Source organism: Rhinoderma darwinii, chromosome 1, assembly GCF_050947455.1.
Source record: "Rhinoderma darwinii isolate aRhiDar2 chromosome 1, aRhiDar2.hap1, whole genome shotgun sequence".
Lineage (NCBI taxonomy): Eukaryota > Metazoa > Chordata > Amphibia > Anura > Rhinodermatidae > Rhinoderma > Rhinoderma darwinii.
The window spans coordinates 89,972,380-89,987,676 of record NC_134687.1 but is presented as its reverse complement, the minus strand read 5'-3'; the positions used below and the strand labels follow the sequence as shown (position 1 = coordinate 89,987,676).

Genomic DNA, 15,297 nt, shown 5'->3' with positions numbered 1-15,297 from the left:
ACACAGCCTCCCTGTATATGCCACACAGCCCCCTGTAGATGATGCCACACAGCCCCCTGTAGATGATGCCACACAGCCCCCCTGTAGATGATGACACACAGCCCCCTGTAGATGATGCCACACAGCCCCCTGTAGATGATGCCACACAGCCCTGCTGTATATGATGCCACACAACCCCCCTGTAGATGATGCCACACAGCCTCCCTGTATATGATGCCACACAGTCCCCCTGTAAATGATGACATACAACCCCCCCTGTAGATGATACCACACAGCCTCCCTGTAGATGATGCCACACAGCCTTCCTGTAGATGCCACACAGCCTTCCTGTAGATGCCACACAGCCCCCTGTAGATGATGCCACACAGCCCCTCTGTAGATGCCACACAGCCTCCCTGTATATCATGCCACAAAGCCCCCTGTATATCATGCCACAAAGCCCCCTGTAGATGATGACACACAGCCCCCTGTAGATGATACCACACAGCCTCCCTGTAGATGATGCCACACAGCCCGCCTGTAGATGATGCCACACAGCCCGCCTGTAGATGATGCCACACAGCCTCCCTGTAGATGTTGCCACACAGCCTTCCTGTAGATGCCACACAGCCCCCCTGTAGATGATGCCACACAGCCCCATGTATATGATGCCACACAGCCCCTCTGTAGATGCCACACAGCCTCCCTGTATATCATGCCACACAGCCCTCTGTAGGTGATACCACACAGCCTCCCTGTAGATGATGCCACACAGCCCCCTGTAGATGATGCCACACAGCCCCCCTGTAGATGATGCCACACAGCCCCCCTGTAAATGATGCCACACAGCCCCCCTGTAGATGATGCCACACAGCCTCCCTGTAGAGGATGCCACACAGTCCCACTGTAGATGATGCCACACAGCCCCGATGTAGATGATGCCACACAACCTCCCTGTATATGATACCACACAGCCCGATGTAGATAATGCCACACAGACTCCCTGTAGATGCCCCACAGACTCCCTGTATATGATGCCCCACAGACTCCCTGTATATGATGCCACACAGCCCCCTGTATATGATGCCACACAGCCCCCTGTAGATGATGCCACACAGCGCCCCTTTAGATGATGCCACACAGCCTCCCTGTATATGCCACACAGCCCCTGTTGATGATGCCACACAGCCCCCCTGTAGATGATGCCACACAGCCCCCCTGTAGAAGATGCCACACAGCCCCCTGTAGATGATGCCACATAGCCTCCCTGTATATGATGCCACACAGCCCCCCCTTTAAATGATGACACACAGCCCCCTTTAGATTATGCCACACAGCCTCCCTGTAGATGCCACACAGCCCCCTGTAGATGATGCCACACAGCCCCCCTTTAGATGATGCCACACAGCCTTCCTGTAGATGCCACACAGCCCTCCTGTAGATGCCACACAGCCCCCCTGTAGATGATGCCACACAGTCCCCTGTAGATGATGCCACACAGCCCCATGTATATGATGCCACACAGCCCCTCTGTATATGCCACACAGCCTCCCTGTATATCATGCCACAAAGCCCCCTGTAGAGGATGCCACACAACCTCCCTGTATATGATGCCACACAGCCCGATGTAGATAATGCCACACAGACTCCCTGTAGATGCCCCACAAACTCCCTGTATATGATGCCACACAGCCCCCCTGTATTTGATGCTACACAGCCCCTATGTAGATGATGCCACACAGTCCCCTGTAGATGATGCCACACAGCCCCATGTATATGATGCCACACAGCCCCTCTGTATATGCCACACAGCCTCCCTGTATATCATGCCACAAAGCCCCCTGTAGATGATGCCACACAGCCCCGATGTAGATGATGCCACACAACCTCCCTGTATATGATACCACACAGCCCGATGTAGATAATGCCACACAGACCCCCTGTATATGATGCCACACAGCCCCCTGTAGATGATGCCACACAGCCTCCCTGTAGATGCCACACAACCCCCCTGTATATGATGCCACACAGCCCCCCTGTATATGATGTTACACAGCCCCCCTGTATATGATGTTACACAGCCCCCATGTAGATGTTACACAGCCCCCATGTAGATGCCACACAGCATCCCTGTATATGATGCCACACAGCCCCCCTGTAGATGATTCCACACAGCCTGCTTGTAGATGCCACACAGCCCCCTGTAGATGATGCCACACAGCCCCCTGTAGATGCCACACAGCCCTCCTGTATATGATGTTACACAGCCCCCATGTAGATGATGCCACACAGCCCCCCTGTAGATGATGCCACACAGCCTCCCTGTAGATGATGCCACACAGCCCCCTGTAGATGATGCCACACAGCCCCCTGTAGATGATGCCACACAGCCCTGCTGTATATGATGCCACACAACCCCCCTGTAGATGATGCCACACAGCCTCCCTGTAGATGATGCCACACAGCCTCCCTGTAGATGCCACACAGCCTTCCTGTAGATGCCACACAGCCCCCCTGTAGATGATGCCACACAGCCCCATGTAGATGATGCCACACAGCCCCTCTGTAGATGCCACACAGCCTCCCTGTATATCATGCCACAAAGCCCCCTGTAGATGATGACACACAGCCCCTGTAGATGATACCACACAGCCCCCCTGTAGATGATGCCACACAGCCTCCCTGTAGAGGATGCCACACAGTCCCACTGTAGATGATGCCACACCGCCCGATGTAGATAATGCCACACAACCTCCCTGTATATGATACCACACAGCCCGCTTTAGATGATGCCACACAGCCTCCCTGTATATGCCACACAGCCCCCTGTAGATGATGCCACACAGCCCCCTGTAGATGATGCCACACAGCCCCCTGTAGATGATGCTACACAGCCCCCCTGTAGATGATGCCACACAGCCTCCCTGTAGATGTTGCCACACAGCCTTCCTGTAGATGCCACACAGCCCCCCTGTAGATGATGCCACACAGCCCCCCTGTAGATGATGCCACACAGCCCCCTGTAGATGATGCCACACAGCCCCATGTATATGATGCCACACAGCCCCTCTGTAGATGCCACACAGCCTCCCTGTATATCATGCCACACAGCCCTCTGTAGGTGATACCACACAGCCTCCCTGTAGATGATGCCACACAGCCCCCCTGTAGATGATGCCACACAGCCCCCCTGTAGATGATGCCACACAGCCTCCCTGTAGAGGATGCCACACAGTCCCACTGTAGATGATGCCACACAGCCCCGATGTAGATGATGCCACACAACCTCCCTGTATATGATACCACACAGCCCGATGTAGATAATGCCACACAGACTCCCTGTAGATGCCCCACAAACTCCCTGTATATGATGCCACACAGCCCCCCTGTATTTGATGCTACACAGCCCCTATGTAGATGATGCCACACAGTCCCCTGTAGATGATGCCACACAGCCCCATGTATATGATGCCACACAGCCCCTCTGTATATGCCACACAGCCTCCCTGTATATCATGCCACAAAGCCCCCTGTAGATGATGCCACACAGCCCCGATGTAGATGATGCCACACAACCTCCCTGTATATGATACCACACATCCCGATGTAGATAATGCCACACAGACCCCCTGTATATGATGCCACACAGCCCCCTGTAGATGCCACACAGCCTCCCTGTAGATGATGCCACACAGCCCCCTGTAGATGATGCCACACAGCCCCCCTGTAGATGATGCCACACAGCCCCCTGTAGAAGATGCCACACAGCCCCCTGTAGAAGATGCCACACAGCCCCCTGTAGATGATGCCACACAGCCCCCTGTAGATGATGCCACACAACCCCCCTGTAGATGATGCCACACAGCCTCCCTGTATATGATGCCACACAGCCCGCCTTTAAATGATGCCACACAGCCTCCCTGTAGAAGATGCCACACAGCCCCCTGTAGATGATGCCACACAGCCCCCTTTAGATGATGCCACACAGCCTCCCTGTAGATGATGCCACACAGCCTTCCTGTAGATGACACACAGCCTTCCTGTAGATGCCACACAGCCCCCCTGTAGATGATGCCTCACAGTCCCTCTGTAGATGCCACACAGCCTCCCTGTATAATCATGCCACAAAGCCCCCTGTAGATGATGACACACAGCCCCCTGTAGATGATGACACACAGCCCCCTGTAGACGATGCCACACAGCCTCCCTGTAGATGATACCACTCAGCCTCCCTGTAGATGATGCCACACATCCCCCCTGTAGATGATGCCCCACAGCCCCCTGTAAATGATGCCACACAGCCTCCCTGTAGAGGATGCCACACAGCCCCTCTGTAGATGCCACACAGCCTCCCTGTATATCATGCCACAAAGCCCCCTGTAGATGATGATGACACACAGCCCTCTGTAGGTGATACCACACAGCCTCCCTGTAGATGATGCCACACAGCCCCCCTGTAGATGATGCCACACAGCCCCCTGTAAATGATGCCACACAGCCCCCTGTAAATGATGCCACACAGCCCCCCTGTAGAGGATGCCACACAGCCTCCCTGTAGAGGATGCCACACAGCCTCCCTGTAGAGGATGCCACACAGTCCCACTGTAGATGATGCCACACAGCCCCGATGTAGATGATGCCACACAACATCCCTGTATATGATACCACACAGCCCGATGTAGATAATGCCACACAGACTCCCTGTAGATGCCCCACAGACTCCCTGTATATGATGCCACACAGCCCCCTGTATATGATGCCACACAGCCCCCTGTAGATTATGCCACACAGCGCCCCTTTAGATGATGCCACACAGCCTCCCTGTATATGCCACACAGCCCCCTGTTGATGATGCCACACAGCCCCCTGTAGATGATGCCACACAGCCCCCCTGTAGAAGATGCCACACAGCCCCCTGTAGATGATGCCACATAGCCTCCCTGTATATGATGCCACATAGCCTCCCTGTATATGATGCCACACAGCCCCCCTTTAAATGATGACACACAGCCCCCTTTAGATTATGCCACACAGCCTCCCTGTAGATGATGCCACACAGCCTTCCTGTAGATGCCACACAGCCCCCTGTAGATGATGCCACACAGCCTTCCTGTAGATGCCACACAGCCCCCCTGTAGATGATGCCACACAGTCCCCTGTAGATGATGCCACACAGCCCCATGTATATGATGCCACACAGCCCCTCTGTATATGCCACACAGCCTCCCTGTATATCATGCCACAAAGCCCCCTGTAGATGATGCCACACAGCCCCGATGTAGATGATACCACACAGCCCGATGTAGATAATGCCACACAGACTCCCTGCAGATGCCCCACAAACTCCCTGTATATGATGCCACACAGCCCCCCTGTATATGATGCCACACAGCCCCCCTTTACATGATGCCACACAGCCTCCCTGTATATGCCACACAGCCCCCTGTAGATGATGCCACACAGCCCCCCTGTAGATGATGCCACACAGACTCCCTGTAGATGCCCCACAAACTCCCTGTATATGATGCCACACAGCCCCCCTGTATATGATGCCACACAGCCCCCTGTAGATGATGCCACACAGCCCCCCTTTAGATGATGCCACACAGCCTCCCTGTATATGCCACACAGCCCCCTGTAGATGATGCCACACAGCCCCCCTGTAGATGATGCCACACAGCCCCCCTGTAGATGATGCCACACAGCACCCCTGTAGATGATGCCACACAGGCCCCTGTAGATGATGCCACACAGCCCCCTGTAGATGATGCCACACAACCCCCCTGTAGATGATGCCACACAACCCCCCTGTAGATGATGCCACACAGCCTCCCTGTATATGATGACACACAGCCCCCCTTTAAATGATGACACACAGCCCCCTTTAGATGATGCCACACAGCCTCCCTGTAGATGATGCCACACAGCCTTCCTGTAGATGATGCCACACAGCCCCCCTGTAGATGATGCCACACAGACCCCTGTAGATGATGCCTCACAGTCCCTCTGTAGATGCCACACAGCCTCCCTGTATAATCATGCCACACAGCCCCCTGTAGATGATGCCACACAGCCTTTCTGTAGATGCCACACAGCCCCCCTGTAGATGATGCCACACAGTCCCCTGTAGATGATGCCACACAGCCCCATGCATATGATGCCACACAGCCCCTCTGTATATGCCACACAGCCTCCCTGTATATCATGCCACAAAGCCCCCTGTAGATGATGCCACACAGCCCCGATGTAGATGATGCCACACAACCTCTCTGTATATGATACCACACAGCCCGATGTAGATAATGCCACACAGACTCCCTGTAGATGCCCCACAAACTCCCTGCATATGATGCCACACAGCCCCCTGTAGATGATGCCACACAGCATCCCTGTATATGCCACACAGCCCCCTGTAGATGATGCCACACAGCCCCCCTGTAGATGATGCCAAACAGCCCCCCTTTAAATGATGACACACAGCCCCCTTTAGATGATGCCACACAGCCTCCCTGTAGATGATGCCACACAGCCTTCCTGTAGATGCCACACAGCCCCCCTGTAGATGATGCCACACAGACCCCTGTAGATGATGCCTCACAGTCCCTCTGTAGATGCCACACAGCCTCCCTGTATAATCATGCCACAAAGCTCCCTGTAGATGATGACACACAGCCCCCTGTAGATGATGCCACACAGCCTCCCTGTAGACGATGCCACACAGCCTCCCTGTAGACGATACCACTCAGCCTCCCTGTAGATGATGCCACACATCCCCCCTGTAGATGATGCCACACAGCCCCCTGTAAATGATGCCACACAGCCTCCCTGTAGATGATGCCACACAGCCTCCCTTTAGAGGATGCCACACAGCCTTCCTGTAGAGGATGCCACACAGCCCCGATGTAGATGATGCCACACAACCTCCCTGTATATGATACCACACAGCCCGATGTAGATAATGCCACACAGACTCCCTGTAGATGCCCCACAGACTCCCTGTATATGATGCCACACAGCCCCCCTGTATATGATGCCACACAGCCCCCCTGTATATGATGCTACACAGCCCCCCTGTATATGATGCTACACAGCCCCTATGTAGATGATGCCACACAGCCCGACATGTATTAATAAACATTTGGCTGAATGCTCTACATACTCACCGATGCAGCGCCGTCTTCTTCACGTGTGGTCTCTCGTCATCACATCGCCTTCGCAGAACCCGTGAAAATTAGAGACGATATGTAAAGAAGTGCTTCATCAATGAGTGTGTAGTGCATTCAGTGTCATCGCACCGCCAATAGCCAGCAAGGGAACCAATAGTTCCCTTGCCTCTTGAATCCCCATGTTACAGATCAGTTTTCAACGGTTGTTACATGTATTGACGGCCGTTAAAAACTGATCCATTGACTTCTATGGGGGCCGTGAAAACGGGCAAAAATAAGACATATCCTATTTTTTGACGACCAGTATTCACGGGCCGTTATAAAATACGACTGTGTGAATACACCCATAGAACATCATTGTTCTGAAAACGGGCGTGAGAATGTATATCAATATATGTATATAGAAAGTTGCAAATCTTTTTACTATACAACAATCAAGCTTTATTTACATGCCCCTTTATTTACATACGTCATTAACGTCTCTCAAGACAGGAACATGCATGGTTCCTCATAATATTCATAATGGGACTTTGACTGTGTTGTGATTGGAGTGATCAGCAGAGACGATAATGAATTATTATAGTTTTGTAAATGATCAGTATAGATAGTTGTGGCATTCTTACCTGTGGTTTGGGTCAGATAGTATTTTGTGTGTGATGCCTTTTTCACTGCGGTCTTGAAAATTTCTTAGCAGATCCATGTAACTGATGCCTGTCAGAGAGTTCTCAAGCCCACATCTTGCCAGAAAGAGGTTAAAGTGTTCATCTTTTAGTTTTAGGTTAAACTTTTCTAATACTGACAGTAAATCATCTTTCTCAACCTTAAAACAAAGATCAAAGGGTATTTAATGTTGTGTATATTTCCTAATCTATCCAACATAATCAGGTAAATGCAAGAAAATATAAAACAAAATTATATACTAAAATAAAAGAAAGACCTGGACTGAAGGACTTTTTTGACTGCCCCTCCCCCAGGTTGTCACCTATTCGTAGATTTTGCATATAATGTATTTCCTTTTTAGCTTCTGTTGGATAAATATTGAGATATTAGTAACTAAATTGCTGTATCTAAGCACTAATATACATAATCATAATTAAAGTCAAAGGGTAGACAAAATTGGGTCATAGGTAAAAAGCTTGGTGGAGTCTTATAGCTGAACATGTTTAAAGAAGTCTGTGATAACATAGTAAACTGATCCTGGGATTTTCCAGTTACAAATATGAAAATCTAGCAGAAAATACTTTTCTACACCGTTAGATCCTTGTCATAGGCCCTTTTAAAAACTCTACTGGGACCCCTATCCAACAGCTTTAATATGTGGGGGAACCCAGCAGCAAGTGTTCAATTCTCCTACAGCAATACCACAGGGGAAATTAGGCATTATACAGGTCACATTGAAATCAATAAGCTGTCTCTGTACAGCTAGCTCCTCCAGAGCGAGAAACAGGGCCATGAGGCAAGATAATCATCTCGCCTCAAGCGGCGGCCTGCTGCCTCTTTGAGGGGCGGCAGCGCCACTGAAACCAGCCGCCACCCCCTCCTGCACTATAATTGCCCCTGCATCTGTCAAACGCAGATACAATTACATGCATAAGTGATGAATGGTGGGGCTATTCAGCGCCTTTCAATGACGTAAGTGACGTGATGACATCATCGCACAGCTTGCGTCGTTAAATGACAGGGCAAGGCAGCCTGCCAATCAGTGCCTTTCAACGACGCAATGTTAAAAGGCGCTGATTGGCCGGGCAGAATGACTTGGCCTGCCACTCAGCACCTTTGTTCAACCCCAGCAGACCTGCTCAGAAGAGAGCAGGCCTGCATTGCAAGAGGACAGCACGGGAACGGTCTTATTTGAGTATGTAAACTTATTTTTTTTTTCTGTTCGAAGTGTGAGGGGCAATATGTGGTGCACTACATACAAGGGGGTCTGTATGTGTGCGCTATATGTGGAGCATTATCTACAGTGGGGGCTGAATGTGGGGCTATACATGGAGCACTATCTACAGGGGGTGGGGGCTATACGTGGAGCACTATCTACAGGGAGGGCTATATGTGGAGCACTATCTACAGGGGTGGCCATATGTGGGGTACTATCTCCAGGGGGGCCATATGTGGGGCACTATCTACAGGGGGCTATGTGTGGGGCACTATCTACAGGGGGCTATGTGTGGGGCACTATCTACAGGGGGTTGTATGTGGGGCACTATCTACAGGGGGTTGTATGTGGGGCACTATCTACAGGGGCTCTATGGGGGCAGTATCTACAGAAGGCTCTATAGGGGCACTATGTTTGTGAGGCACTGTCTACAGGGGCTCTATGTGTGGCACTGTCTACAGTGGGCTCTATGTGGGGCACTGTCTACAGGGGGCACTATTTAGAGGGTGCAGTGTGTGTGTGTGTGTGCGTGCGTGCGTGCGTGCGTGCGTGCGTGCGTGCGTGTGTGTGTGTGTGTGACAAAGTGTATGGTTCTATTATAATCAGGGACACATTGTATCGTGCTATTATAATAAGGAACACAGTGTACGGCGCTATTATAATCAGGGACACAGTGTATGTCGCTATTATAAAGCAGGGATACAGTGTTTGGTTCTATTAGAATTAGAGGTGCAGTGTATGGCACGATTATATTTAGGGGTATTGTGTGTGGCACCGTGAGAAATTTATCTTCATTTATAGGTGCAGAAAAGTTTGAAAAGTGAGAAGCTGAAGACATCTGAGCGGGAAAACTCCAGAAAGGGGCCATGGCCGGGAGAAGTCATCATAGAGGTCTGGCACGGATGGAGATGTCACCTGTGAGTCACTTAATGTAAATGTTTATTCTGCCTCTAATCAGTACTGTAGTCACTGTATGATCTGCAGTAAGATAACGGGTGGTATGATTTTTTTTTTTTTTGTGAGGCTGCTAGTGATGTAGAACAGCCAGGGGGATGTCAATCAAGATCGGAGGGGGGGGGGGGCGCGCCATTTAAATGTTTTAAACAGGCAGCAGAAAAGCTAGAATCGGCCCTGGTGAGAAATACTCATTGTAACCATTCTCCATTCTCCATTCGGACTAATAGTTAGTGGTCTTGAACGGGGAACTCCCCTCTATTTACTCAATACCCTAATATGACATTTAAAAAAGGGTTTATTAATCCGGCAATCCTTTGAACTGTTTCAAAAGCAATATATTGGATGACATTATTAGAATAGCATTTTTTGTGTTATTTTATTTATTTTTATTTTATTTATATGCTCTCCAGACCCGCATACTGTAGGGCAAGTGATGTTATAGCTGCATATCACTTTTAATTGCATATTGGGGATGCACACAGACTTTTGCTTTACAACACCTGCCTCTCTGTATACTGCCATGTACCTTGCCAATTCTTTGTGGATCATGTCTTTCAAATTCCTCTTTCATGTTCCGAAATCCTTCTCTGAATTTATCTTTTAGCCACTTCTCAATGTTGAGTGAGGCTTTCCGTTGTAGTTCTGCCTGAGACATTTCTCTAGATTGTACTATTGGAACCACAGGAGAGAATTATGAAACACAAACTGGTTGGGGACAACCGTTAACTACAGTAAATACAATAGATTAAAAAAAATACCACAATACAACAGGGTTATATGTACAGCAATCACATCTATAAAAACATACTGAGGTTTACATGTCTGTATTGTCTGACTTTTCTAGGACACGGTCATGACTAAGTAAGTGGCATATTATGGATCCATGGAGTACAGATCAGTAGTACAGCACCCATAATCTACCATGGGATTATACTGTATTTATGTGTGTCTTTATTTTACTGATTCTGTGGAATGCATGAGACAAAATAATTTCTTAATGTTATATTGCAAAACTGTAATGCCCGTTGCACACGACCTACCTAGTGCCATTCGGGCCGTTTTTCACGAAATCCGAGTGGTACCCGATAGTTTTCACGGACCCATTCAATTTAGCGGGTGAAGTCCAAGAAAACGGACGCAACATTTTGACCCGTGGAAAGATAGCACATGTCCTATCTTTCCACAGATCACAAACGGGACCCAGCTGGCACACACAGTCGTGTGCATGGGGCATTATGCACTATGTATTGTGCAGAGGCATCATGCAGCAGCACACAGAGTGTCTATGAGTCTGTAATATGGACCAAAAGGAATTTCTTGTGCTGCCATACAGGCTCCGCAAACACTCTAAAGCTACCGTACCTGTTCATCATTATAAATTCTATTACTATAACAATAAGTTAGCTGTTTCCTGTGTTAATGATGAGAAGAAACGCAATAAAAATAAAAAAGAAGTATTTGAAAACCCTACATGTCAAGTGGATCAAGACCTATTGCAATCAGTTTAGTCTATTTCTAAGGGGAGAAAGTGGTGACAGATTCTCTCTCCATGTTAATTCTTAATTTATTTCTCAAAGGTTCATTGCAACATAAGGAAAAAATTTTGGCGAGAAGTGAGTGGTATATAAAGGTGCCATTTTCTGTCTTTTTACCTTTAGTTTTTATATTGCTTGAAGACTGGTTTTGGATTTCATTTCCAAGTCTTTTCAGCAGATAATCTGCCTTAATCACACTAGTTCCATCGGCGTCGTACCTAATGTAAAGTTACATGACCAATTATAATGTAATCCAAATGATTTTACCACATACAGTAACACAATAACTATAGCAAATTGTTGAACAGCAACACAAATCATTTCTATACATATAGACATACAATTGCTGTGTTTTTAAATGTATCTGTAGACAGCTTTACATAGCAGTGATCAATAAGCTTTCCTATGCTTTTTACTCAGATTCCTCGGAAGTCAGAAGCTGCAAGTCAGTAAAGAAAGGTGAACTGATTTCAGCCTGTTTAAAGATGCTTAGTATGTAGGCAAGAAAAGTGGTCAATAAACCTTGTCAGAACAAAGCACTGGCCAAGATTTATGGAATGCTTTTGTCTATCCCCACAGTAGTCGACTGCGCTATTGATTCCGTCAAAACAACGGAAACCTTACAGAACGGTGACAAACGGAGACCATTTACAACGGATGCGTTACCATTGAAATCAATGTTAATGCAAACGGAAAGCTATGGTTTCCGTTTGGGCCCCGTTCATGGGTTCCCCTGACGGAAAGGTCCGATGGAACCCATGAACGGAACCCCTACGCAGATGTATACAAATGATTAGAGATAGAGGGGGGGTTGGAGTAGTGTGACATAATAGAGAGGTATATTGGAGATAACTGCAGTTCCAAATATTATTTATTTTGAGTGAATTTAGGCTTTTAAAACAAGTTAGGCCTCATGCACACGACCTTAGCCATGTGCACGGCCGTGATTTTCGGGTCAGCCGGCCACGGAGTGTCAGTCGCGAGCCGCCCGCAAATCGTGGACTGTGCACATGACCGCGGCCATTATTTTCAATGACCCTGGAATAAATGGGGCGGCAATTCTCCCGTGGATTTTCGGGGGAATTGCGGCCGCAAAACCATGTTTGTGTGCATGGGGCCTAGGATAAGATCTAAAGTTTTCAGAGAAGGATTTCCAAGGTATCTTGTTCATATGGGTTCCTCAGAAGCGTGTATTAAGAACGCCCAAGACACCTGGGAGTTCTTAAAGGTGTTTTACCAAAATTAATATTTATCACCTATCCACAGGAGTGTATGACCACTCTTAATCTTCATTAACCCCTTAACGACATACCACATACATGTACGGATGTAGCCATCTTTATCTTGAGTCTGATAACTTGCTGCAGCGTAATATCACACAACAAAAGCCATTGAAAAGTAATTTATCTATTTTTCTATTAAGCAAATAGTTTTTTTTCTAAAAGTGGTAAAACATAAAAAAAACATAAATTTGGTATCACTGTAATCGTATCAACCTGTAGAATAAGGTGAACGTGTAGTTTTTACCGCCGTAAAAACGAAATCCCCCAAAAATGTCGTAATTTTTTTTTATGCCCATTTTATGCTACAAATATTTTTTTTCAGCTTCCCAGTACATTATGCGGTACAATAAATGGTGCCATGAAAAACTACGAAAAACTACAACTTGTCCCGCAAAAAACAAGCCCACTTACGGACATGTTGACGAAAAAATAAAAAAGTTGTAGGTACCAGCAGTTGAACTTGCACCAATCAGATATTTATCACCTATTCTGTGGATAGATGGTAAATATCGAATATGGGAATACTCCTTTTATGAAGATTAAGAGTGGCCATACGCTTAAGATAACTTTTGGCAAACTCCACCATAAATGGTTCAGCCAAGCATGCATGTGTTTTTAACTGGTTCCCGACCGCTGGCTGTGATTTTACGGCCAGCAGTCAGGGTCCTTAAAACCTGCGCCATAGACTTTTTACGGCACGGGTTTTAACTTGCTGCCTGAGCGATCGGGCAGCTGAATGTCGGGTCTCCGGCTGTCAGTGACTGCCGGGGACCCTGAGGAGAAGATAGAAGCAGCTTTCACCGCTTCTGTCTACTCCGATCTCTTTTACATAGCGCTCAATGAACGCTGTGTATAGGAATAGAGGCAGCGGCCACGCTGCTGTTTTATTGGTCCCGGTGTTCATGTGACTGGTCACATGATCGCTGGGTGCCGTTAGTGATAGATTGCTGCTGGGTTTAACTAGACCCAGCACAGCCCTATTAGTGACAATCGTCTATATGAGAGGGCTGATTTCCCCTGTAACTGGGGCTGCTGTGCAGCTCCAGTTACAGTAGAAAGAGATGGTGTAAAAGAAAGAAAAATATATATAAAGTTCCCCAAAGGTCTTTTTTGACCTTTGAGGGACAGACCATAGTAATAAAAAAATAAAAGTAAAGTGCAAAAAAATGAATAATAAATACACATAGAATACCCACCCCAAAAAAACTTTTTCCCCCCCACCAATCATTGTCGTAACGCCAGCCCGGACCCAATTACCCTAATATAGACATGTAATATATTAAAATTTACGGTAGACAATGACAAATAAAAGGTCTATTTTAGGGTAAAACTATGTTATTACCCAAAAAAATAAATAGCTGAAATGTAAAAAAGCTTATTTTTTTACTATTATTTTCAAACTTTAAGAATAAAAATTCTAAAATATCAAAAAGGATGTGTATAAAAATGATAAAAAAGAAACCTGCATTGTCTACGGAAAAAAACATCACAAAAATCACGTCGCTAGCCCAACAAATAAAAAAGTTATAGCCATTTAACTAACGCATGCTAAAAAGGGCTAAACAGTGTCTGGTCCTGAAGGCTCAAAATAGCCCAGACCTGAACTGGTTAATTGGAAACAGGAATAAGCCACTAGCAGACTCCTTTGTCAGTGGCCTAACTCCCACAGGAGCAAATGATCGAGCATGTTGAATCCAACATGCCCAATCCTTCTTTAATTCGTTATCTGCCATTCTGGGTGAGTTGGAGATCCCCATCCACACTAGAAAATTAACCGATTCCACTAATGTATATGACCACATTAAGACAAACAAAAAATCCCTATTTTTTCGAACTATAGATAAAAATGGAGCACAACCTTTTATAAAGTTTATTAAATTCTTCATGTTCCATACAGAATCCAAGTTGTCTAAGAATATCTCTGAACTCCGGGCGTAAGATCCTTGTAGAACCATCAGGCTTCTTCTGTGATATCACTTCGGAAAGTTCTGCATACCTAGTTTTAATAAATAAAAGGAAAAAATAAATAAATCAATTGTATGTTGGATGTAAATTGTGCAGTTTAAACTTGTTTTACAATTATACTTTGCATGTGGGAACAATGAAAGCTTATTACTGCTTTGCCCACAAAAACATAAAAACGTGGTCAACCTCAACACAAAATTCAACAAACTGATATTGTTTAGTACAATCACTTCTACCTCCAGTTTGTTACGACTTTTAGTTTTTTTATATGCAATCATATCAGACCTGATAAATTGGACAAGGATTAGAAAAGTCATGTGATTGCATTAGGGATAACCTAGCTGGATAGTTAACCCATCCCTTCCTCAACACACTTATTTAGCAAAGGGATGGTTTATAAATGGACAAGTACAGACCACAGTATATCACATGACGGAGTTCTTTTTATGCAGCTCTGATGCAGCTTTTCCTCTACAGTAATTTTAGTTTACTGCTAGGTATATGGACTATATGGCTCAGCATGCCCTGCAGTGTTT

The 15,297-nt window shown here is 47.0% G+C and overlaps 1 protein-coding gene across 1 annotated transcript in view; it reads right to left on the bottom strand.

Annotated features, from left to right (window-relative positions):
• LOC142736331 (EF-hand calcium-binding domain-containing protein 6-like) overlaps positions 1-15,297 on the bottom strand; it is a 159,577-nt gene that overhangs the window by 104,692 nt on the left and 39,588 nt on the right. Inside the window, exons 7-10 of the mRNA XM_075849637.1 lie at positions 14,655-14,792; positions 11,631-11,731; positions 10,505-10,647; positions 7,769-7,965 (exon numbers count right to left, since the gene is read on the bottom strand). Coding sequence (XP_075705752.1) covers positions 7,769-7,965; positions 10,505-10,647; positions 11,631-11,731; positions 14,655-14,792 — 579 coding nt within the window. The remainder of the gene's footprint in view (positions 1-7,768; positions 7,966-10,504; positions 10,648-11,630; positions 11,732-14,654; positions 14,793-15,297) is intronic.